This window comes from Psittacula echo, assembly GCF_963264785.1.
Source record: "Psittacula echo genome assembly, chromosome: 4".
Taxonomy (NCBI): Eukaryota; Metazoa; Chordata; class Aves; order Psittaciformes; family Psittacidae; genus Psittacula; species Psittacula echo.
In genome coordinates this window covers 19,419,880-19,444,618 of record NC_137738.1, presented here as the reverse complement: position 1 = coordinate 19,444,618, position 24,739 = coordinate 19,419,880, and the positions used below count along the sequence as shown (strand labels likewise).

Here is a 24,739-nt window from a genome sequence, read left to right as displayed (position 1 = left end):
AACAACAAGATAAAACTTAAACAGTCGAAGTATTAGGTGACCTTTCTGACAAATAAATGATGGCAAGGACTAAGGAAAAATAATCCTTTTCTTTATAAAAGCAGGATGTCTGGAAGCCAGGTCAAAAGAAAAAAAAAAAAACTTAAAAAAACCCCCACCAAAAACCAAAAACCCCACCAAAATCTGTGAACAACATGTCTTTCAAAACTTGGAAAACCTGGCATATGAAACAGTAAGTTTAAAAGATGAAATAATTCACAAAATAGAGAAATTTTATGGGATTTTTTTCAATTCCAAAACTCAGCTCTTCCCTTTGGAAAGTACAGATCGTACTTCAAAGTTCAAAGGTATATATTAGTAAAACAAATATGGACTATTTTTGTACCTATTACAGTAAAACTCCTTGATGAGAATATGCTGCCATTAACATCTACTGCTTAAAACGAGAGTGGTTTGACATAAAATAAACACAGACAGCCGCGGGTAAGTAAATCTGGAAACAGCTTGTGTTCCTACTGAAGAGACTACTGAGACTATAGACTCCAGAACAAACCAAGAATTTGGCTATGCTGTTATTAGTTAAATTGGAAGTGTGAAAAATATCTTGATACCTGATTTGGAAAATGAAAATTTATGACAAAATGTTACAGGGCATCTGTTTAATGCAAATCAAAAATGCAATTCAGTAACAGGTACATGCTGATCATGTTCCTCCTCTACAATCTTTAGGAGAAATAATAAAAAAAAGTGTTGTGTAGAGATTTTAAAGACAAAAGAGCAAAAGACCTAGAACAGCAGCATCTGTTTATAGTCCCACTGAGCCTCTACATGAACAGCTGTAACCTCAGTTTGCACATACTGATCTTCACTACAGTTATGCCATGCTCCATATAAATAACTACACAGGATATTGTATTTCTTGGAAATAATAACCAATTTGAAATTAGAAGTGTGTTTAAAAGCCAATTACTCTTCAGGCTTAAGGCTACCTTTGCGAATCAAAAGTTGGAGGTAATGTTTCCCATAGGCTGATTTGCTAAGTTTAAACACTGCATGCACCTCATTCTTTTTTAATAGAGATGAGAACTTACAGAGACTGGCATGAGAGCAAACAAGACACTCTGTATGAATCAGTAATGGAAAAGGCCTTCTTCATGCATCTACAACAGCCCTGGAGGCAGCTTCTGATTCTGTAGTTTTAAGAACTCACTGATTAAGACTGAAGTGTACACTGCAAGAAACAGTGCTTAGGAAAAAAAAGAACTGCTTTCTCAGTTCAATTGATTGGTCAGCTTCTTTCCAACTGTCTGCCAAGAACTAATGTTCACATCTGGTGGGGCATATGTTTGCAATAATTGCTCTAAAATTGGACATAAGCAATGCTATTTGACAATTCTCCCAATGCGTAACAACCAGCAACCCCATAATGCTGAATATGACCAGAAATTGTGACTCCTAGAGTTGACAACCTCTAATTACTACAAATTTAATAGTGCTATCCAGAGTTTATTTTAAAGTGTGAAAATACGATGATTTGTGGTGAACTACATATATGGGATGTAGAGACTCATGCATACACGCAGAAGCAGCAGCTTTTGGTGCCTCTTACAAGCTCAGCATATAAGGTCCTAATTTCCCAAAGACTTACATATATTCTTAAATTCACATATTGTAAATTGTTTTACTGAAGTAATCTGTAAAATCTGGACTTCATCTGACACAATACACAACAATTACAAAAGACAGAAGCGCAAGTAAACAACAAAAGGATGATCGGTCAGTCAGGGCAAAATATTTTTTTACTGTATAAAATGAATTGAGAAGAGTCTTTTGGTTTGGCAACCTCTGGTAAATGATTTACCAGATATGAAAATTAACTATAAGAGAATCTTATGCAAATAAGATGTTCTTATGAAGACTGAGATGCTTCTTATGATTTATTCATTAGAAAGAAAATATAAAGGTGAAAGAAACAAATAATCAGAGACTATACACCTTTATCCAGTGCACTAAAATAGTATTTTCATCATACATCAAGTAAGGATTAATTTAAAACCAAACCCAACAGGAACGTCTGACGGCACTATGGAAAGGGCAAAGCCAGAAACACTTTATTTTGCAAACCCCAGACTAGCAACAATCCTTCAAATCGAGAAAGACGATAACACAGTTCACAAATACTCCAATACAAAAGTCATTCATTCTTATTTTGCTAGATTGCCAGAGAAAGAAAAATGAAGCAAGTATATTTTATAATGCATTATCAATTTCATTGCAAGTTTTGGAAAACTGTGCTACTGCATATTCATGAAGAATACAGGTTTTTTTAAAAGTTCCTTACCTCGTTAGCTGTGTTGTGCGTTCCGACTATTCTGATAAAAGATGCAGGCTGTTTATCAAAAGTGATTGTTTGCCAGGATCTTCAAAAAAATTCCAGAAAGACATACCAATATTAAACACAGTCACAACAGCTTGCAGTAAAATATACAGAGAATCCATTCAAGTGACATTATGTACTATTATCACTTAATACGGTAAATAGAGAAACACTTTTCATCACCCACATTTCCAGCATTCCTTGTTCCTTTTTATCTTTAAAGTGCTTTGACTCTGCTTATATGTTTTCATACATACTGTATGCTACTAAAATTTGTATGGAGGAATAATACCCATACTATTGCTCATAGGTAAAAAAATGGTAAAAGAAAAAAAGCCTGAATCAAAGTCTAAAATCCTTGACTAATACTGACTCATTAGGTAAACAAAAGATCAGATAAATAAAAGTTAATGCACCCACCTGTTAACTACTAATGAAAATTCATCAGAGCTTGGTTAAAGAAATTACAGCTCTAGGGGAAGAAAATCCCACACACCCAAAACCTCAAATAAACTCCTCCTACTCTAAGTGGAGCAGTTGAGGCAGAGGAGCCAAGCTTCCCTTGTGCAGGCCAAGGTCCTTCCAGTAAATTATAGGTGACATACAGCATTCTTTGCAGTTCAGGCTGTATTTCCCCATCCTGACACAGAAGCAGTGGGGAGAAAAGACCAATCCCCAGAGCTGGAGTATAACTTTTTGGGCTAGACTGAGAGCACCAGGAGTAGATTGGGATCACTATAATTTTCCTTCCTCATTCATACTCTTCCGATCTGGGTGAGGTACATCGCCTCAATCAGCCTAATACACAGCAGAAAACCAGCAATTTTTACCATACCTTTGTGTATGGTATTCGTGTAATACCTTTACAGAATACATTGAGAGTTAAAACAGAAGAAACAAAAAGAGTAGTGGGAACTAGAGGTCTCAGTTTGATGCCACTCTTCCACTACACTAGATTAGTACTTGAAAACATTAGAATTTAAATTATTTTGTATTAATTAAACGTGAAAGCAGGATACACAATTTAACATTTTTAGCAAAACCAGACTGTCACAGAAGGCTTCAGAAATAAAATGGATAACTTGATTAACTCATTACAGAAGAAGAATATGGGATAGTTTTCCTGAATGTGTTCAGAACACCTTTGGAAGTGTTCATGTAAGAAATAAAGGGACCAAAGCAAAACTGGAATAAAACACACGCCACCAGCAGACTACCCCAAAGCCTGGCAGGATGAACTGCTTGGTTTCTGACTATTTGTCAAGAACTTGAATTTTCCCTTAGTAGGAAAACCTCTGTCACAAACACAGCATTTCTGGGTTTAATTTAGTAGGCTATTACTTTTATCACTGCTGTCAGGTTATATTTGCTTAAAGAAGATTACGAGCCCAATCAAGACCTAATTTCAAGTAGTTTACTGGTATTACTGCATGAAGTAATGGATGTAATTAGAGTTACCCATCATAATAGAAAGTTGCAGTCTATGTCAGGCCTCAGAGGTACAGCAGTTATCTGCAGTTATCTACCTAAGGGCATGGTTTATTTATATCCTTTACATGGCTATGTCCTTATTTTAAATTTCAGGTTGTTTCTTCAAGCTCTAAATAAAATATAAAATAAGAATGAACTATTTTGTTGACTGTATCAAGACCCGAAAGACTTAAACGATTTAAACATTTTTTTCTTAAACATGGGAAAATCTCTCGAGTTTCCCACTAATATTACAGCCAGGCAGTTTCTCTTCATGGCCAAAAGTGAGCGGCTGGGACCACCAGATGATTGTAACACTACTTCTCAAAGTATTGCAATAGTGTGTATTATACATATGCTTTCACATTTACACACATGCACTTTATGCAAGGAGAGTGGTGATGTAAAAATCAGATTTCTCTATTTATTGATTTGGAAACTATTCTGAAACTATTCTGAATAAAAGAGTTTAAAATCCTACAGAAGCTAGGGTTGTTCAGTCTGGAGAAAAGGAGGTTCAGGGCGGACCTTATTGTTCACTACAACTACCTGAAAGGAGGATGGAGAGAGGAGATGGCTGGTCTCTTCTCCCAAGTAACAAGTGACAGGACAAGAGGTAACAGCCTCGAGCTGTGCCAGGGCAGGTTTAAACTGGATATCAGGAAAAACTTCTTCACCAAGAGGGTGATCAGGTATTGGAACAGGCTGCCCATGGAAGTGGTGGAATCACTGTCCCTAGAAGTGTTCAAAAATTGTGTAGGTGAGGCCCTCAGTGACATGGTTTAGTGGTGGACTTGGGAGTCCTGGGGTAACGGTTGGACTTGATTATCTTAAAGGTCTTTTCTAACCCAGCTGATTCTATGATTCGATGACATGGTCATGAAGAAGCTCTCAGAACTTACTTCTCCCATAAACTGATATTGTTGGGTTTGGACTTTCTGTATCTCTGTGATAAAGAAATACTCCTTATTAGTGAACCTGTGACAAATAAATTTTTCAGGGTTTATCTTTTTTAGATATTCAGGCAGTGTTGGTCTTTTTCTTGGCTTTCACATGCGTCTTGCTGTTTGATCCCTTTTAGATTTGCTGCTCAATCTGAAGCAGCCCTGGTCATCACTTTCACAACAGAAATAATCACTACCTCAAGCTGAGGTTTGCATCTCTCAAAGACTTGGGACTACCAGCCTACTCAGATTTATACCAGGGTCCTCAAGCTGAAATGCAGCACAAGTTGTTTGGTGAGTAAAGGTCTCCTGATACCACAACTCCATTTCCCAAGAGAAATTACCGTTGTTACAGTCCTATGGTGTTTTATTTAACACTCGACATCTCACCTCAGCCACCAGACTTCTCTGTTGTTCTGCCTGACACCCCTAAGGAGATGCAGTAATGGATGATTAGCATTCCACAGCCATGCTTGCATCCTGTGAGCCTGTCATATTTGATTACATTTTAACTATATTCGTCTTCTATAATAGCCTGAACATAATTCAGATAATTATCTTTTGCTCTCTTATTCTCTGACTCTGCCTGTCTCACTTAGAGCTCCTCGCAATGAAAATCACTTTCTCTGCTCAAATACATAAACAGACTCTTGGGCCATGTGCTTTCATCTGTCCAACAGCAACAGCTGTCACTCAAAACTCAATGGCTTTGTACATTCCACAATCTCTTCACCATATTCTGTTCAGAGGAAGAAGAAAATCTTTAGAAACCTCTCCACTTTCATGTTTCTTCCTGTCTTTTTCTTTATTACGCTATTGCAAGAAGAATGCAAGGAATACTCATGTCCAGGTAAATTGTAACAATAACTTGCTATTGCTTAAGCTACTATAGCTCCAAAATAGCAATTCACCTCGTAAAAAATTTAATGGATTTTCTCAGCATTTGGAATCCTTGCCTAGTTACTTCTATGAAAAGCTCCTATTTTTCTAAAGATTTATTACATATAATAGGCTATAAATAGCAACCCTTCTGCATTATTTTCTTATCTTCCAGAAAGAACAAATTAAGAAAGAAGTGGAAGCTTATCTTTTATTGAGGTTTTCTAATGAGCCACTGGCACTACAGAAAAGTGAGATCACCACAGCATCACTGATTATAGCTGAAACCAAGTTCAGATGTAAGATGAAAGAGAAAGCCACTACCTGTAACTAACATTCAACAAGCTGTAACTGTTCATTCAACAATTGTAACTGCCTCAGTCTAAGCATGTACTTTTTATGTGTGTGCATTGTTTGTCCTCATTTTCCAAGGTGACATATAACCTCCATTTTCTGTTCCCCACTCCAAGAAGAAAAGCAAAGCAGAGTTGGAAACAAATGTGGAAATGAACACCACACCCTAAAAAATGTCAAATATCAACAAGTAACCTCTAATTTACTTTCTAATATTTGTCTACATATGCCTCATTCTATACAGTAAGTGACAAAATACTTCTTAGCTTATTTGGATACGGACTTCTTCAACTTCAAACATATATAACATATTTTAAAGAAACACAGCATTTATTATGATGGAACAGTGAGGAGGTGCTTGTAAAAGCAGATGACAGGAAAATGAGTTGTGTTGTGTTTCCATACATCAGTCTATGACTGTACTGATGTAAACAAGGCAGCAAGTAACTAGCAAGTGATGCTGCCAAACAAAAAATTGCATGCACAGATATACAAGCCAACAGAGACTCAAGAAGTACCATAGTATGTTCTGCGTGATGTGCATGATGCTACACCCCTTGGTTTATGAGCACAGAAATGTGCACTAAAAATGCTGCAACAGTTATTGTTATACAGGCATTTTTCTTTGTAAAATACCAAAAAGGTCTACAGCTATCTTATAAATTGCCTATAAAAAACATGTTTTCCACCATAACAGTACTAAACAATAAAGTGAAGTAGTACTCCCTCTCCTATTAAAGCTGTAATTTAAAAATTAATTCAGAGTCAGACCCATAAAGCACAGAAGTCAAACTGGGTAGCTGGCTCAGCCTCCACTGCCCAAGCCAGAGGGGGGAAATAAAGCATGAGGAGGAAAATATTACGTGGAATCAATCTATATTTTGGGTTCTAAATTAAGTAAAATTAAATGCAGTCCTACCCCTGGTCTACTCACTCAAAACTGAGACCTAAGACTGAGTTTCCATCAATTTTGCTGTCACCATAACAGCACTCTCTAAAAAGGTGGCCCATCAAATGTGGCACTTCCAAAGAAGCAAGGAAGGTGCAAGCTAGAAGTAACAGCTTTTTCTCTGCAGCTCTCAGAGGTAAAACTTGTGGTTATATTTATGCATCTGGGTTATATTTATGCAATAGTCCATTGATGAGATAGCAATATATTTTATCCAGTCTCATTAGGAGAAAAAAAGCCAAAAAGGACTTGAAGTACTAATGGCAGAGGTAATAAGAAATGGTTAAGAGACATACACTGAGAATCTAGAATAAATGTGAGAATAAATAATATTAAAAATCATCTATCACAATATTTGTTACATAACAGCTTTATATATTGACAAGTAAAAATCTGCACTCCCACCTTCTGGGAAAACTCCCCTCAAATTTCTATCCTAAACACAGTTCCCATAGGGAACATAATTCTGAAAGCACCTGAACAAAATTAGTAGTTATTTCTGCCCTAATACTGGCCCCTCCCACCATTTAAACAAAATACCTGTCCTCTAGAAGAACACTTACTAAACTGCTATGAATATTTTATTGCATATGATTTATTGTAGAAACCGAATGTGGGCTTGATAAAGCAGACCTATCAGAATAAAAACTCTGACATAAAAAAAGATTTAATGAAGTCTATGCTGACTTTCTGACATCTTTATCAAGCTTATAGTGTAAAAGACAACTTTTAGTAACCTCTGCTTCATAGCTTCAGTACTGACACTTTTGCCGCTTTAGAAAAAATACTACATAAAGAAAATATTAAAACATAGTCAAATTAAGCAATGGTAAAACTCAATGTAGTAATTATTTTTCTAACTAAATGTAGTAACCAATTTTCAAATATATCCATATCCTAATGTAGGCAATCAGAAGCATTTTCATACTGCATAAGATCATATAATTTAGCTTTTTCAAGTTCAAGAGGTGGTTTTTTATGCTTCCAGAAATATAGTTTATATTTAAATATCTTACACAAAATGAAATTATTAGCAGTTTGCTTGCTAATGCCATAAGCCAAATTTCTATGCTGCAGCAAGAACTGTACATGTAGTACCTCCACATACATCCTTGGGGGACAGCAGTGGTGGCAGATGAAGGCTGTGAACTTAAAGTAACTTGACCTCTGAGTTCATGTTACATGCTTTTGTGTATACCACAACACACATGCAGAAGACAAACCAGCACAATCCTTGAGGTTGAATTCGTTTTGTTATGCTTACTCATTACCAATAGTTATTGCTCCTGATGTTCATAGAGATAGCAAAGATAGGAAAATCCATCCAATGCGTTAACATACCCAGTAATACAACCAGTAGGATGCTTTTAACTTTGAAAACTTCTCCCCCCCCCCATAATCCTACAACAGATTGTAAACTACTTTGTTATATAACTTTTCCTACAAATGGAGTAGTTGATTAACAGCAAATATATAAACAGTATTTTTAGAGATATGAGACAGAATCATGCTCCCTATTAATCAGTTCCTTTGTAGCGTGTAGTCTAACACTGTATTTATCACACTTTTCTCTTACATTCCCTTGGGTGTGATTTCATGGCCCACTCGTAAAAACTTCACATTTACAGCAACTGCCCTTCTATTACTGTCGATAACATCTAATTGACATGTCAAACCTCCAAGGAATGCAGTAAATTGAACCACAGCCTCTAAGAAAAAAACAGTGAAAAAAGTAAATCAGCAAGGGCCTTCTCACAACAGCAACACAAGCACACAGAGGTTTGCTAATGGAAGGGAGGAAAACTGTTACCCTGTTACCCTTTCTGGTACCATGCTGAATTATCTATTAACCTCAAAGGTCACACAAAAAAAGCCTTGTGACCTCAGACTGAAATTCGCCTGGAAAAAAACTTGAACCTGCATCCATGACAGCAGTAATTTTAGACATGAGACTAAAGTGAACTAAGACAAAAATAACAAATACAACTTTGCTTTTGTTACAGTGTTATAGAACAGAAAAGATGTAGCTCCCCTCATAATAACTCCTGGTAAACTAAATTTTAGTATTTAATTTGTAACTCTCTACCTTAAATATTTGTAGACAATATGCTGGGTAAAATTCAGAAATAATATATTAAAAACAGAGGAAACTGGACTCATGATGGAAAAGCACAAAATAAAGTCAGGCATAACTTGTCTAAGTAGCAACCAATGTACCAGGAAAAAGGCAGAGTGACTTTTTAAATATGTAGTTGAAGTGTACGAAAGACACTAAGACAGAAAAATTGGTTTACAAGGATAGAAGAAAAGTAACGGAATGAAATTAGGCAATATGATGTTCAGTACTGGTATCGAGAAAAAGAACTCTTATTGTGAGAACAAAGTGTGACTGAAAAGCAAAGACCAGAATGGAAGCACCATCCCTTCAACTACATGAAACAAACTGACAGAGCACTATTCTAAAAAAATACAACACATAACCACATAGTGCAGAAATCCCCAAGCCTAAAGATACAATAATTCTTCCATTTTGTGATGCATGGGATATAACCTGTCCTGGTAAAAACATTACTGTGAATAAATCAATGGCTTAAAATTGCACCTATCTCAATGCAGGATATTTGTAACATTAAAGACTCTATCTGTTTTGGCCAGCACAAGCAAATATGTTCTTTTCAGAGTTTTAATGAAATTAGATGCTGAACATCAAAAATGCAATTAGGCGAAATCTCAAGATTTGATGCATTAACATCTGATTGACCTCTTTACTGTACAAGGAGATGTCAACAGTTGCTATATTTAATGGCTTTGCCTGTAGGAAAGGGCTATAGACAAAACAGTAACTTCCCGTCTAGTTAATGTACATTTGGGCATCTGTTTTTCACTGGGTTATTAGATAATCTTATGCAACAATGAATTTCAAAGCAAACAAACATAACTGCAAAACAACAGTTCAAGTATCTGGCATTCCTTTCTTATCTCAGCAGATAAATGGGCCAGCTTCCCATGAGACATATAGAATTTGGATAACCTGTTTTGTAGTAATACTTACTTACAAGCATGCTGAGAATGTGTCATGTGTGTGGGTGCCTGTATACATGTAAGTATGTGCATGCATGCACAGACATTTTCAAAAGAGAGAATATTATGACTCTGTGAAGGTAATCCAGCATATTGCCAAAGAATCTTTCCATAATATAAAAGCAGTAATCCTCACCGTTGAGTCCTTAACCAAAAGCTGCAAATTGGTTCCTATGCTGAATGGAAAAAAATCTTTGCTTAACAGGATGCAAGACAGTAGCATTCTCCTCCTAGTAAGAAAATTAGGATTTATGTTACAGTTGGAAATCATTAGTGAAGACCTCTTAAGATGACAGGCTTTTCCAGGATTACTTAATGTTGTAGGTCTAAATGGGACACAAATGTTTATGGGAGGGAATATTTAAGTATTCTCAGCCTGTATGAGCAATCAATAACAGAAGGAAAATAACAGAATATACAAATACTTCAGAGGGACAAGATACACTGAGGTAAAGCTGGAGAACAGAATAAAGTTAAGAGAGGAATGAACCTACTGAAAGCAAGTTTTCTTACATTATCTGAGAGCTTCTCCATGGCAAACAACAGAAGCTAGAACAGGTTGCATATTTAACTGAGGCTGAGTACTGTAAACAATGGTGTTTGTTGTAAGACAGAGAAACAGCCAAGATTCTGACTACTGTTTATTTTATAAGTCAAAATCAGTGTTTACTCATAAAGCAAAATTTAATTCTGTCAAGGCATTATCCATCAGGTTTAAAAGACTCAGTGATCATTTCCCGTCACCTTTACCTTTAGCCTGCATCTCCAAAGTAGAATTATACACTAACAAAACTTGCAATGTGTAAATCCCCAACTTATTAATAATCTTTAATATTAAAAAGTGGCCATAGTACCATTCAGTAAAATACAGAAATGTAGTCATGCTGTAACTCTCAAGGAATACATGCATTTCTTGTACCTCTACACTGTAAGGAAGACTTACAGACCTACAGATGCTGCTGCAGAAACGGGCTGCTCAGTTATCTCAGTGTCTCACAAATCTTACATTCTTCAACCTCAGCAAGCATTTCTTATAATTATCTTCTTTTCAGATTTTTTCAGCACCCTTAAACTCTTCAAAAGGCAAAAAGTTTCACGTTTCACTAACCCACCCAGTGTTTATCTCATCTACTTTTTTTTTTTAGCCTAGCAGAGATGACAGATTAAGTCAAAAAGAACGTGTACAAAGAGGAGAGGGCAAAGTTTTATGATTGATCTCAAAAATAAGAATATGCAAAAATCAGGTCTGACAATTTCTGACATATTAAAGAAAAAAACAAAGACTGAGAAAGTCACTGGACACTGAAGTTTATCTGAATCTACTCAACACATGTGTGAAACACGCAACAAAAAGCCAATGAAATAGTTGATGTCTAGAATGACAGATTTGGCATAAACCATCAAAGTACACATAAAGTAACTGGCAAAATAGTTTAAAGTAAATTCATATTGACTTTAAGAAAGAGAAGAGAAACTACAACAAAAGTCTTATTGAAAAGCTCTAGAAACTGGGTACTCAAACAAAACCTCAAATATATGTGCAAGAAAGCCTTTATTCCATTGCTTAGTGGACAGGGAGTAAGAAAAATCTCTGTGTCAGAGAGGAAGGCAATTCTGAGCACTATATGCATGTAAATATTGCAAAGAACAACTCTGATCATTCAACCCATGACTTTGCATTGATAACTTCTAAACTAAATGTGGTCAATGAATGCAAATCTGACAAAACAATTGTAACTGCATGCTGGATTAGTATGTTCTTATAACTCACAGGCATCAAAACAGGGAATAAGAAATCTACACGGAGGTCATGTCTCAAACAGATAAATGACAGCAACAGCTTGGGATGAAAGCACCACGGCACATCATCATGGTGATTTACATGACTTACAAGGTAGTACAAAACTGCTGATTCTGGCAGCAGCTGGTCTTGCTCAGATTCAGTTGCTATAAGCAGTTGCAGAGATGAAAACATAGATGAAAGAATGCTAGCGCAGAATATGCAAGAATGATTGCAGCAGCCAGGAACCAGATAAACCATATTCCATACACTTTCACAATATGGAAAAAAAAATAAATCCCCTCCTGGTAAAACCAAAGATGCTTTATGACTGCTGACCCAGGAAGTAAGACAATCAGAAAAAGAATGAATGAACACACAAATAATAAATGTCTGAATATCAGGCATACTTGATGGTTGATAAAACAATTAAGGCAGCCTCTGTCTCCTGCAGTAGTCTTTTCACTCTTCAAGGAAGAATGAAAATACATTGACTGAAACCCCTGCCTGTCTCTAGCGCTTACAGTAGAAGCAGTTATTATCCACAGTGAGAACTAGCTTATACTTGAATTTTAATCAATGTAATCTCTTCTACGAAGTACAACTTGAAATTTTTCTATTTTATCACAGAAGCTTTAGAAATTCATCTGACAAGAATCAAAAAGGCAAAGCCATTCACCATTCAGGTGAAGTTCCCGACGACTGGAAAAAGGGAAATATAACCCCCATTTTCAAGAAGGGGAAAATGGATGACCCAGGGAATTACAGACCAGTCAGTCTCACCTCTGTGCCTGGCAAACTCTTGAAGCAGATTCTCCTGAAAGGCATGCTGAGGCACATGAAAAACAAGGAGGTGGTTGGTGACAGCCAGCATGGCTTCACTAAGGGGAAATCCCGCCTGACCAATTGGGTGGCCTTCTATGATGAGGCTACGAACTGATGGACAGGGGCAGAGCAGTGGAAATCATCTACCTGGACTTATGCAAAGCATTCAACACTGTCCCACACAACATCCTTCTTGTCTCTAAATTGGAGAGACATCAATTTGAGAGGTGGACATCTTGGTGGGTAAGAACTGGCTGCATGGCTGCATGCAAAGAGTTGTGGTCAATGGCTCAATGTCCGGCTGGAGACCAGTAATGAGTGGTGTCCCTCAGGGATCGGTGTTGGGACCGGTCTTGTTCAACATCTTTGTTGGTGACATGGACAGTGGGATTGAGTGCGCCCTCAGCAAGTTTGCCGATGACACCAAGCTGTGTGGTTCGGTTGATACGCCGGAGGGAAGGGATGCCATCCAGAGGGACCTTGACACGCTTGTGAGGTGGGCTGATGCCAACCTGATGAAGTTTAACCATGCCAAGTGCAAGGTCCTACAGCTGGGTCAGAGCAATCCCAGGCACAGCTACAGGTTGGGCAGAGAAGAGATTCAGAGCAGCCCTGAAGAGAAGGACTTGGAGGTGTTGGTCGATGAGAAAATGAACAGGAACCAGCTTCAGTGTGCGCTCGCAGCCCAGAAAGCCAACCGTATCCTGGGCTGCATCAAGAGGAGCATGACCAGCAGCTCGAAGGAGGTGATCCTGCCCCTCTACTCTGCTCTCGTGAGACCTCACTTGGAGTATTGTGTGCAGTTCTGGTGTCCTCAACATAAAAAGGACATAGAACTGTTGGAACAAGTCCAGAGGAGGGCCACGAGGATGATCAGGGGACTGGAGCATCTCTCGTATGGAGACAGGCTGAGAAAGTTGGGGCTGTTCAGCCTGGAGAAGAGAAGGCTGCGTGGAGACCTCACAGCAGCCTCCCAGTGTCTGAAGGGGGGCTATAGGGATGCTGGGGAGGGACTCTTCATTAGGATCTGTAGTGACAGGACAAGGGGTAATGGGTTCAAACTTAAACAGGGAAAGTTTAGATTGGCTATAAGGAGGAAGTTCTTCACTGTGAGGGTGGTGAGGCACTGGAATGGGTTGCCCAAGGAGGTTGTGAATGCTCCATCCTTGGCGGTGTTCAAGGCCAGGTTGGACAGAGTCTTGGGTGACATGGTTTAGTGTGAGGTGTCCCTGCCCATGGCAGGGGGGTTGGAACTAGATGATCTTAAGGTCCTTTCCAACCCTACCTAGTCTATGATTCTATGATTGGAAAGTAATGTCTACTGAAATTTTCATGTAATAATAAAAATAATTACAATAATGAATAATTCATGAAAAAAATGTTTGCTTTGATTCTTAAGTAGAAGACTGCAGCAGATATTTTTCACATACTTAATTATCACTGCTTTGAAAAAAGATATAAAAGTATTTTTTCTAGATGATATATTATCAAGTAATACATTAATTATATCATTAGCTTGACATTTTTCACTAGCCTCCAAAGAGACATTCAAGTTTACAATAGCATGGCAGAAAAATCCAATACCTAGAAGAAACAGGTACTGATAATATGGGTATTATTTGGTATTGCTTATTTTCTCTAAGGCAGAACTGAGCTAACATCCAAACTGATGTAAATTACTTTGACGTTTTCTACACTCTCCTTACAGTAACATGCATGAAGAAGAGCTGAGAACATCCCAGCTGTATGGCAAAAAAGAGCAAAGCAAAACAGAGCAAAGCAAAACTTCAATGAATATGGCTCACACAGACCTGAAAGGAAATAAATGCATAGCAAAACATTCAAGGGAGCCTAAGACAATGCACTTTGCAAGTCCTTGCTACTCTCTTCAAGGCTCATTCAAATGATCCATGCATATTTGTGGCTGAAAAGCAACCACAAGGAACTGAAGGTAGAAGCGTGTGTGTTTGTGGGGGGAGAGACAAATCAATACCTGGAAAACATTCTTGTGATCCTGAATTACAATTAAGAAACATAAAAGAAGCTAGATCTTTCTTCAATCAATTTAAACTCAGCTAAAATAAAAGCTACCAAATGAAATGTTAGATGCAGAGTTTCCACACTTCTGAGAGGCACCTAACACTCTGAAATGGAACACAAATCTGGTTTCTCTCTGCGAAATCTTAATTCTTTGTGCTTAATAAGGCAGGCCTGTGAAGCTGGAGCCCCTTTCTTCTTTGCCTTATTAGAATCTTTCAAAATAGGAGCATATAAACACAAGGAAAAACATGCACTTCAATGCCTCTATCGTTCAGGGCTTTTAAGCTCAATAATAACACAAAATGACCCTTTATATCTGTCTGACTTACTCCAGTAAGCATTACTAGCGGCATAATGAGCGGATTAATGAAAACCCTCAGTTTGTTTTTGTGAAGCGAGACCTGAAATTGAGCTTAACAATGTAGTAATTTCCCAGACATCTTGCTTGTATATGTTTCATCTTTGTATTGTACCACTGTGGATACAGTGAGTTCAGCAACTGTGGAGAAGGCATCTGGATTTCACAGAGTTGCTGTGAAATTCACTTCGTGTAAAATAGGATGAACTATGGCTGAAATACACTGTTTGACAGAAGAGGCACAAGAAAAGTTTTGCTGTGAAATTAACTTCATGTAAAACAGGATGAAGTGTGCCACGTGCAGTTACAAGGAAAGGAATTCACACACTTCAAATGTTATCTCTACAGAGAAAGAAATAATCACATTATGATAGGTATTAGCCTGCTTTCACAACAGCATACGCATAAAAAAAATTTCCCAACTGAGTTTGCCTACAGTAGCATGGGGTAAAGCAGAAGTATTTTCTCACTTGAAATCCTTGGATACCATGGGAAACACTTTTCTGTACATCTGAAAAGTGATCTAGAACTTTTCAGATGCATGACCTAGATCTCTTTAGGCATCTTTGATTTATTATCAAAGCAAATATAGCAGTGCTTTAAAACTGGAAATGCACACAGTACATCATAGGACAGAAATATGAAACTGTGGACAAGAGTAGTAAACCTCAAAGTTGAAAATTGTTCTTGAAAAATCAGAAGACATCCACACCCCACAGGGCTTTTCATGCAAAAGTACTAATTACAATCCTACAAAAACTATAGAAAACAACTTCAGGGGAACTGAGTTGAGAATTTAGGATTTGGAATGGCTATTATATGATAAAAGATAATAAGCAGTGGAAACATGAAATTCAGTTTGGAAGTTTGTAAACATTTATCACGTCAGCAGTATACTCTGAACAACAAACAGTGTGTCCATCAGTGGAAGAAAAAGAAGATATAATGCAATATGTTAGAAAACTTCTAAAAATTAAATCATGCTCTTCATAAAACTGTTCCATACAGTTGATACCAACTCCTGTAAAACTGCTCACCAATAAACAACATACATTGTCTCCCAAAGTCTACCAGAGTATTAAATCCTTTTTTACTGTTGGGGAATTGAACATGCTGTGTCTGCTGCCAATGGCTTAGATCCATTTCACAGTAAGTACACAAGAGAACTTTAAAGAATGATATTGAGTTGATAACTGTTGTGATAGTCAGTTTCGTATTTGTCTTTACATGGCTTATTTTATCAAAAGTGTTATTAACTCTGAGGTCTGACTCCTTCTTGGCCTTTTGTATCTTCTGTTTTTCATTTGACTTTCACACTCTTTGTCAGCAAATTCCGGTAACAAGTTCAGGTCTCTACTGTTTAACGCTAACGTGCTCCAGCCCACTTATCATAAACGTTTTAAAAAATAGATAGGAACATGACTGTTTTTCATTACTGTCATACTATGTAGAGAAAAACAGCTTATTGTGGAAAGAAAAAAAAAAAAATAGCCTCCGTAGAGCATTTGAAAATTGACAATTACACAACCAGCATGCATTAATTGGCTCTCACTTAGGGAAGGTATGCAAGCTTCCCCCGTGAAGATAACAGACATCCAGTTTCTGTTTTCAGCCTTTTAAAACTGGGAGAAGAGGAGGTTAGGAGTAGCCTGTCAGTTCCTGTTTTTGAGCACTGAATTATTAATTTACACAAAACACTACATTGAAAATACCATTAAAACAATCCAAAGCAGCATACTGATAGTTTAAAGGGGAAGCTCATGCTTCAGTAGATTGTCAAAACCAATATATAATATTCAAACATAATTTAATTGTCTTTCTCATCAGTTTGTTTGCCATTTACCGATCATCAAAGGTGTCTGTTGAGGTCTGTGTTTGCTACCTTTATGGTCTATCCTATCCCTTGTGACAGAGATTCAGCAAAATGACTTGGAAACCTCACAGGATACTTGCGAGACAGCACACAAATGACTTTCACAGAGGACTGTAACTCCACTGAAACACTGGGTAGACAGAAAGATAGGTAGCAAACAGCAAAGGAAACAACTCTTACCCACATGTCTTTGAAGACAGGAAAGTGAACAGAGAATACTACTAGCAAAGAAAATTTTCTCATTGCAAGTATTCTAATTTTCAAATGTGGGCCCCAGTGAAGCTCTCTGTATTTTAACTCAATTCACTTTAATTTGCTACTGCAGCATATTAAACTCAGAAAAGCAAGTGAGTTATTTTTCTGGAGTCTACTGCAGCATATTAAACACAGAACTAATACCAGAAAAGGTAAAACCTTATCAACCTTATCAACCACTTAGACTGTACTCACATCTTGAAAATTCATAAGAGAAACAGACATAATTTGGAGTATACGTTTTGGAAGGAATTAATATTTTAACCTGACACAAAGACAAGTGTAATGATTCTTAACTGACTACTGCGGAGAGGCACTTGTAATGAAACCAGCAATTGTAGTCCCAGGCAAGGACATGTGTTCTTCTCATTTTCTTTAAACAAAGACACACAAGCCTAAGACAATTTTTATACCTCTGTAGGATTAGACCCTTTTAGGCTGCAATGTCCAAGTAGCCATCAAAAATATTAGAATTTGGCCAAGAGAAAAAATAGTTGCAAACTTTGACCACATTAGCAAAGTGTTTGGTTTGTTTCTTCCAGGTGAGAGAGGGCTGCAATAGTCATTAACATACAGAAAACAAAGGTTAGTGTAGCATCCACCGCATTATGCTGTTGTCTGTTTAAGGCAAATTGATGAACACAGGAAATCTTTAACTGTTTGACTCACCTGATGGTGAGTCAAATACAGACACAGTGCATGAGTTTGATTCTTGCTTTTCTTTGGGGAGTGCCTGAATGACTTGACTAAAAGGCATTCATTGGCAGATTCTCTCTGTTGAAGCTGTTTGCATAAAATACCATTGTAATCATGGTAAGAGGAAGGACAGAGACAGGAACCCAGCATTCAGCAGTAGTATCTTTACCATTATACTATGACAGCAAATTAGACAAACTGCACCACCTATGCCTTATTACAGCATCATTTAATTATGGTTAAAATCCAGCTCTTCAACTCCTCTGCTTGTTGTTGATGTTAAAACTACATAAAATAAAATAACTTGCTTGTTTTCACGGCAAATCCCTACATTTTCAATTTGCTTTGAGCTGGGTTTTTTATAAAATTATAGAAACTAAATTTAAAAAGTCAGCTCTTCACATATTCCTACCAGTGACTGATTCAATTTTCTTCTCTGAAGTTGTCTCCATCACCATATCGAAACCTTACCCAACAATTTTAAATGAGGGTCTTCACTCAGTGCATGAGTCACTGAATGATGATGTCTCTTCCATTCTACATTCAACTGGTTTTGAACACTAATAGCATGGCTTTTTAGGTCATAGTACAACATTTCTGTATTTTTCGTAAAATAAAAGTGGTCCAGCTCTGACGGTATGCAATTATGGTCCTCTGTTACTTTACAGACCAGCCCTAACATTTGTATATATCTAATTTACATAATTAATATTTAAATATACATATTATTGTATATATATTTTTTATATGATACATATTTATTTAGTATTTAGAGTTATCTACCTGCCATTACAATTCAAGAAATTTTTGGGCTGAAGTCATTTCAGCACTTCTGCAGATCCTACTTGAAAAGAAAATTAAACATATTTAAAACATTTTCTTTTTTGTGGTGGTCTGACTGAAAAAATGCCCCATCCAATTTGCTGATCATAAAAAGCAAGAGATTTAAATTGAACACGAAGAAGTGCTGTTGAATGCAAAGAAATCACCTGAAAACTGGCAGGGGGAGTAAGGGGGTAGGGCACAAACTTTTTTACTTATCTCAGTTACAGATGAGACAGTATTTAAATGTAACTGCAGAGGACAGAAAACTTTCAAAGAGGAGTAAGATTTTTTACGAATTTCTGCTTTTTCTTTAATTTTTTCTAGTCCTTGTTAAATTGAATTGCTCTGGAGTCCACTGAGCTTTAGTAATTGTAAGCTTCAGGACCAGGTCTCTGTATTTGTTTAGAGCAGGCAGTTACAGACAGTGCTGGGACACTGTAAATATGTAGACTTCAAGATGAAAGACTGGCTTTCTGCCAGCTGGATGCATGTCTGTCAGAGCCAGAAATTAGGCAAAATACAATTCTCTAATACACATGAAAATAGTTCTTGAAGCCACAGCTTAGAGAACTTCCAGAGCACCTGTTTTGAACCAAAATACTGAAGTATACTACGAGAAGGTATCTATCTTTATTTCAGGGATGCATCTATACTTTTCCAAGGTTTTTCTTTAAAAAAAGTGGTTTGAACATGCTGAGTAGATATTTGAACTGGGCAGTCAATCAGCAATTCCACCCGCACTGTACATACTTAAGCAAGTGCTCCTTTTGACTGCTACAGGCTATTAGTATCAAAATGTACAAAGACAACGTGCAAAAAGATTCTGATTCTGAGTCTCTCTCTTCTGTGGCTTCAGCCTTTCAGTGCTCCCACTGCTGTAGGCAGACAAAGAGATGGAATTTATCTACTACGCTGAGATGCCTCTGAGAATGATTAGATCTCCTTTACTCTTTCTCCAGACCTGCAGGCAGAACCCCGGTTTTCTGCTCATCAGTACTCTGCCCTTTACAGACAGTGAAAGGATATGTCAAGTTCTCCTTCACCAACTTGTCTAGATGGCACTGTAACCCCTCTTTGAACTGTAGTATTTCTTAAGAGATGGAATATCAACTTCAGAAAAATGAGTATCAACAGCGTTGCTAGAAAGGACTGAATAGCTCTCTTGCTCTACGTGACAAACTGAACTATGTCTCTGAATTTGTGAAATCAATTTTTTTTTTGGTTAGCGCAAATACAGGACGGGTGGGGATGTCCCCAAATGAGCTGATGACTTCAGTTTTGTTCCAGGAAGGAAAGCATATGTTACGGAAAACTGACTCAGGGAAAAAGAGAGAAATAAGATTTTTGTAAGTCTGAGCTTCCCTAGGGATCAGCCAGAAGACCATAATCTATCAACATTCACTGACTGCATACCTGTCTTCGGGATACGTGATGTATAAATTTGCAGACTATCTTTTCAGTCCCATGAGAATGGGATTTAAGTATCTGGGTAATTCTTTACTTGTAATTTAAACTACCAAACAGTTTAAGATGACTATCAGCACTGAATTATTCTTCCATACTAGAAGAATAGGCTTTATCAGAACACCAAATAATTGCAGAAAAGCCAATAGAGAGAATACATGTCAAGTGTATTCACTCATTATTTCTTCTGACTTAAGTATACAAATGAAAATGAAACAATTTTTCAGTTTAATTGCTTTTAAGAAGCATTTTTTCTAAGGAAGGGTTCTGTTCAAAAGTAGAGTGGTCAGTGCATGCAAGTCAGGTACTCTGCTTTTGAACAGAGATAAGGTCAAGCTTAGGTAACCATTAAATCTGTTATGATTTGGTCCCTACGCTCACTCTCCCTACCCCTTCGAATATCCTACAATACATTTATGTGCTTTGATAAGGGAGAAAGGCATTTGAACAGAAAATCTTTTACCAAGCATACTCTATTTCCTCTCCTACCAGGTTTCTCAAGGCAGGGGGATTTGACACCAAGGTCACAATAAACACGTGAACTTCAGAGAAACATGGTTTAACTTCCAGTGATCACAAAACCAAGGATATGGGAGGCAGACTGCTTCTGAGAATGAACAATCAAACCAATTATTTGAAGATCCAGTACTGATGTGGATCTTCAGAACTTGATTCTGATCTGAAAGTCTTGATATTCAACCACACTAGAAGCTGTTACCTCTTCAAGTTGTATTCAAGGGTCTAAAATTCATGATCTACAGGTCATCTAATGATCAACCTTTTCACAGTCAAAAAGTCACCTATGTAAGTAGTGAACAAAAGGATAAATAAAAAAACCCAATAACCTAAACCCAGTAACAGTTTTCAGTTCTGACTTTGTGCAAAGAAGTGGAAAAAATTAAACTTACTTGCAGGAAATTTTTGTGCGATCGGCCACCATAGTCCACTGCTGCTGATTTGTTGAAACCTCAATGTAGTAGCTGTAGCTCCGATCATCACAGTCCCAAAGAAGCAACCTAAATATGAAGAAGTTGAGTGATAAGTAAAATAAGCATTAAACCAAGCTGCTTAAGTTATCCAGTTATTTATTTTCTTCTCTTAAAACTTAGCTGTTTCTTTTTTTGAATATGCCTCTAACCCTCAGCAAGGTCTTCACTGTTTCCGTCATCTCAAACCTGAGTGTCTCTATTCTTATTAACCTAAGGCGAGTTAACAGACTTCAGCTTTATAATAACTACCTTACTAACATTAAACTATTACATTAATCCAATTACTTTTCACTTACTTGAAAGACAATAACAAACTAATTTATTTGGCATGTGGCATTGCCTGCTTTAAACCTGAATCAAAGATCTGTTTGGAAAGGGCAACTTAAGCAGGGAAAAAAAAAAGTTTTGGGTGACTAAAAAGATTACAATGTCTTTTTAACTGTATTCTCTTTTCTTTTTTAAATATAACAGAAATATTAAACAAAATTGGCAAGTAGGAAAATCGGAATTCCCAGTCCTGGTTCATCATAATATGAGGAAAAAGGCAATGAACTGTTGACGAAACCGCTAAAAAGACAGAAGAAAAATGAAGAAAATATGAGGCCTTAAGGACTCATTCCAAACTCATTCTAACAAACATGCAGCTCTTTGGGAAAGGCACTAACTAACGTATTGAACAGTCTTCAATTTTCATACTTGTCTCTCAGGGAGAAAGATCTGAAGCATCAGGGATGCAATTTAAGTGTATAATTCTCAAAACGCACATCTGGCAAATGTATCTTCTGCTCCTTTTCTCTTTACATGGTGATTATCTCCTTTGCAAGAGATAATCACCATGTAAGAGATGTTTGTAACCTCAGCATTATTCCTCTATTTAATTTTCTTTCTAAGGATAAGAATTAAAGCACAACCAAGAACCTTGCCTCTTCCCCTCAATGGGTGGGACTGAGATATGTGTACTTACGAACGATATCCAGCACAGAATGCCTTCACTGGCAAAAGCCATAAAAAATTCTATCCAGCATGTTTGCAAATCAGTATGGAGCATCCTTTTTTCCAGTAAAGCATCCAGAAATGAAAAGAGGGTTTTTACAGGGGCAATGAACTGGCCCAAACAATGTCAGACACTTCTGCAATTTGTTTTTTAGAAGCAGTTAAATCTTATCCATATTTTGACCGATAGGGATTTGCCTACATTTTACATAAACCACTTGTAACTCTGCTGATCAGCAGAGTACAGTTTAGGAAAACCTAAGTGCTGTTCTTATTGTTTTCATATAAACTCAATGACAAATGTGATATCAAAATCTGAAAAAACTTTTCTATTTAAATTAGAGGTAACTAGAGGCAAAACCAGCATGCTGCATTTACCATTATCTGAAATAATGCTCTCTCTCCAGCCTACCCAAAGTTTTGGAATTGCAACATTCTAACTGAACTATTCAGATGAAGCCTGTTCTGGAAAATTAAGGTTTGCTGATTTTTTTTTTGTTAAAACTCTTATTCTCTGAACCCTTACTCAATACAACAATGAAAAATAAATATTCCACTGCAACATATTGTCTGTTACCAACTGCTTGATCCTGAGCAGTTGGTGAAAGTTAGCTAATGCTTACTAAGATTGCTGATTAAGTCTGGCTATTTGTTACAGAAGCAAATGAACCTGCTGTAATAACTGAAGCTTGGCTATTCAAAACAGCTATAACCACAACAATGACCTAAATGAGAGTAACTACAGCCACATGTACACAGAATTGCGACAGCCAGGTAATACAGCCAAGTTAGGCTCTTTCTCCAGCTGTGAGGAAGAACTACCACAGATCCCGCATTTTTCAAAGTGCAACAGATAAGCATGCACTGATTGTCAATGAAAATAGCTGAGACACACTCCAGACACTTCCCTGGCATAGAGTTTCAAGCTGTCTCTCTTTAATTGTCTAACAGAAGAATACCTGAGTCCTATATTATAAATTCCTTTCTTCCAGTTGAGAAAGTCTTTCTTGCTTTCAGCTGCTACCTCTTCTGGGAGGAATGGAACTGCAAAATAAGATTGCTCACTTCTAACTTTAAAAAAACCCAACATGGTAAAAATGACCTAGCCAGCTGCTGGATGCAGAATCCTTCCTTTTACAGATAGAAGGATTTTAAGCTGTCCCAAGCAGCAGCTGGACCACCTTCAGAATTTGGTTATTAAGGACACACGTCTACATCTTTGCCCTAAAAAAGCAATGCTATTACCTTTTTATCAAAACAATCTGGTTCAGCTCTTTTTCTTTAGGTTTTGGAATTCCCATTTGGAAATGCTCTGAATGCATTCAATGTTTCAAATGCATTCAAATCCCAACATTTGGAATCAGATCTACTAGACATGCAGATTTAAAATAAATTTCTCTGATGCTCTCAGCTGAACCCAACTCATTATCAAAAACAATACGCTATCAAAAATAGCTTTAAAAAGCTAAAATAAAACACTTAAGACTTTTAGCACATATTAATAGTGTCTATTTGCAAATTAAAAAATTCAGAGCTAAGTAAACAATAATTGCCCATAGTGTCATGAAAGACTTATAAAGGAAAATAACCTCACACCACAAAACAAAACCGCACAACTTCAACTCATCTCCCCCTGCTTCATCAGATCCTCCCTATTATACTTTTCTATTGCTTGAAGGTCTCTAAATACTGAAAAGTCTAAATGAATGTGCTGGGTTCAGCAGCAGCATTCAGTTTTTCTTCTTCTTAGTAGCTGGTGCAGCGCTGTGGTTTTGACTTTCGGCCTGGGAAAAATATTGATAAAGCTGATGTTTTCAGTTGCTGGTCAGAATGTTTACCCTGACCAAGGACTTTGTGAGTCTCATGCTCTGCCAGGGAGGAGGAGAAGCCGGGAGGAAGCAGGGACAGGACACCTGACCCAAAACTAACCAAAGAGGTATTCCATACCACAGCACGTCATGCTGAGGATGTAGAACTGAGAGTTCCCGGAAGGGCTGGATCACTGCAGGGTGGGGGTGAGGTACCGGTTGGTGAGCGGTTGTATTCTCTTCCTTGTTATTTCCTTTATCATTATTATTATGGTGGTAGCAGTAGTGGTTTGTGTTATACCTTAGTTATTAAACTGTTCTTATCTCAACCCATGGGAGTTGCATTCTTTTGATTCTCCTCCCCGTCCCTCCAGAAGCGGAGGGAAGAAAGGTGGGGGGGGAAGTTGACTGCGTGGTTCTGATTTACGGCCTGGGCTTAAACCACGACAATGAAGTAATATTTTCTGTTAAAAAATAATACAAAAAAAGTTCATGGATTAAAATCCTGAATTTGTTAGGTACTAGTAATCAACAAATCCCAAATTAATTTAATAACTGTATATAAACAAAATCTTTTAAATTATAAAAAGAAGGAAATTAAAAACATGTGAATTTGTTTTATTTTTAAAATGCTATTAAAATGTAATTTTAATATGCATTTTTCAATAGAATTCTTTTCATCATGGGGCCCAGTGTTGTTTCCTTGATGCATGTTTTCAAAGCTATGATCAAGAGTTTGAATATCAGAAGCACACTGATGGCTGTAATTTCAACTAACG

The 24,739-nt window shown here is 37.2% G+C and overlaps 1 protein-coding gene across 4 annotated transcripts in view; it reads right to left on the bottom strand.

Moving 5' to 3' along the window:
* The window catches only part of BTBD9 (BTB domain containing 9), a 155,296-nt gene that overhangs the window by 25,869 nt on the left and 104,688 nt on the right, over positions 1–24,739 (bottom strand). For all 4 annotated transcript variants that reach the window (XR_013956760.1, XM_080617071.1, XM_080617072.1 and 1 more), the window contains 2 exons: positions 21,079–21,186; positions 2,342–2,420 (listed from right to left, as the gene is read on the bottom strand). Coding sequence is in view for 3 of the 4 variants with exons in the window: in XM_080617071.1 (XP_080473197.1) it covers positions 2,342–2,420; positions 21,079–21,186 (187 nt within the window). In the remaining variant the exon portion in view is untranslated. The remainder of the gene's footprint in view (positions 1–2,341; positions 2,421–21,078; positions 21,187–24,739) is intronic.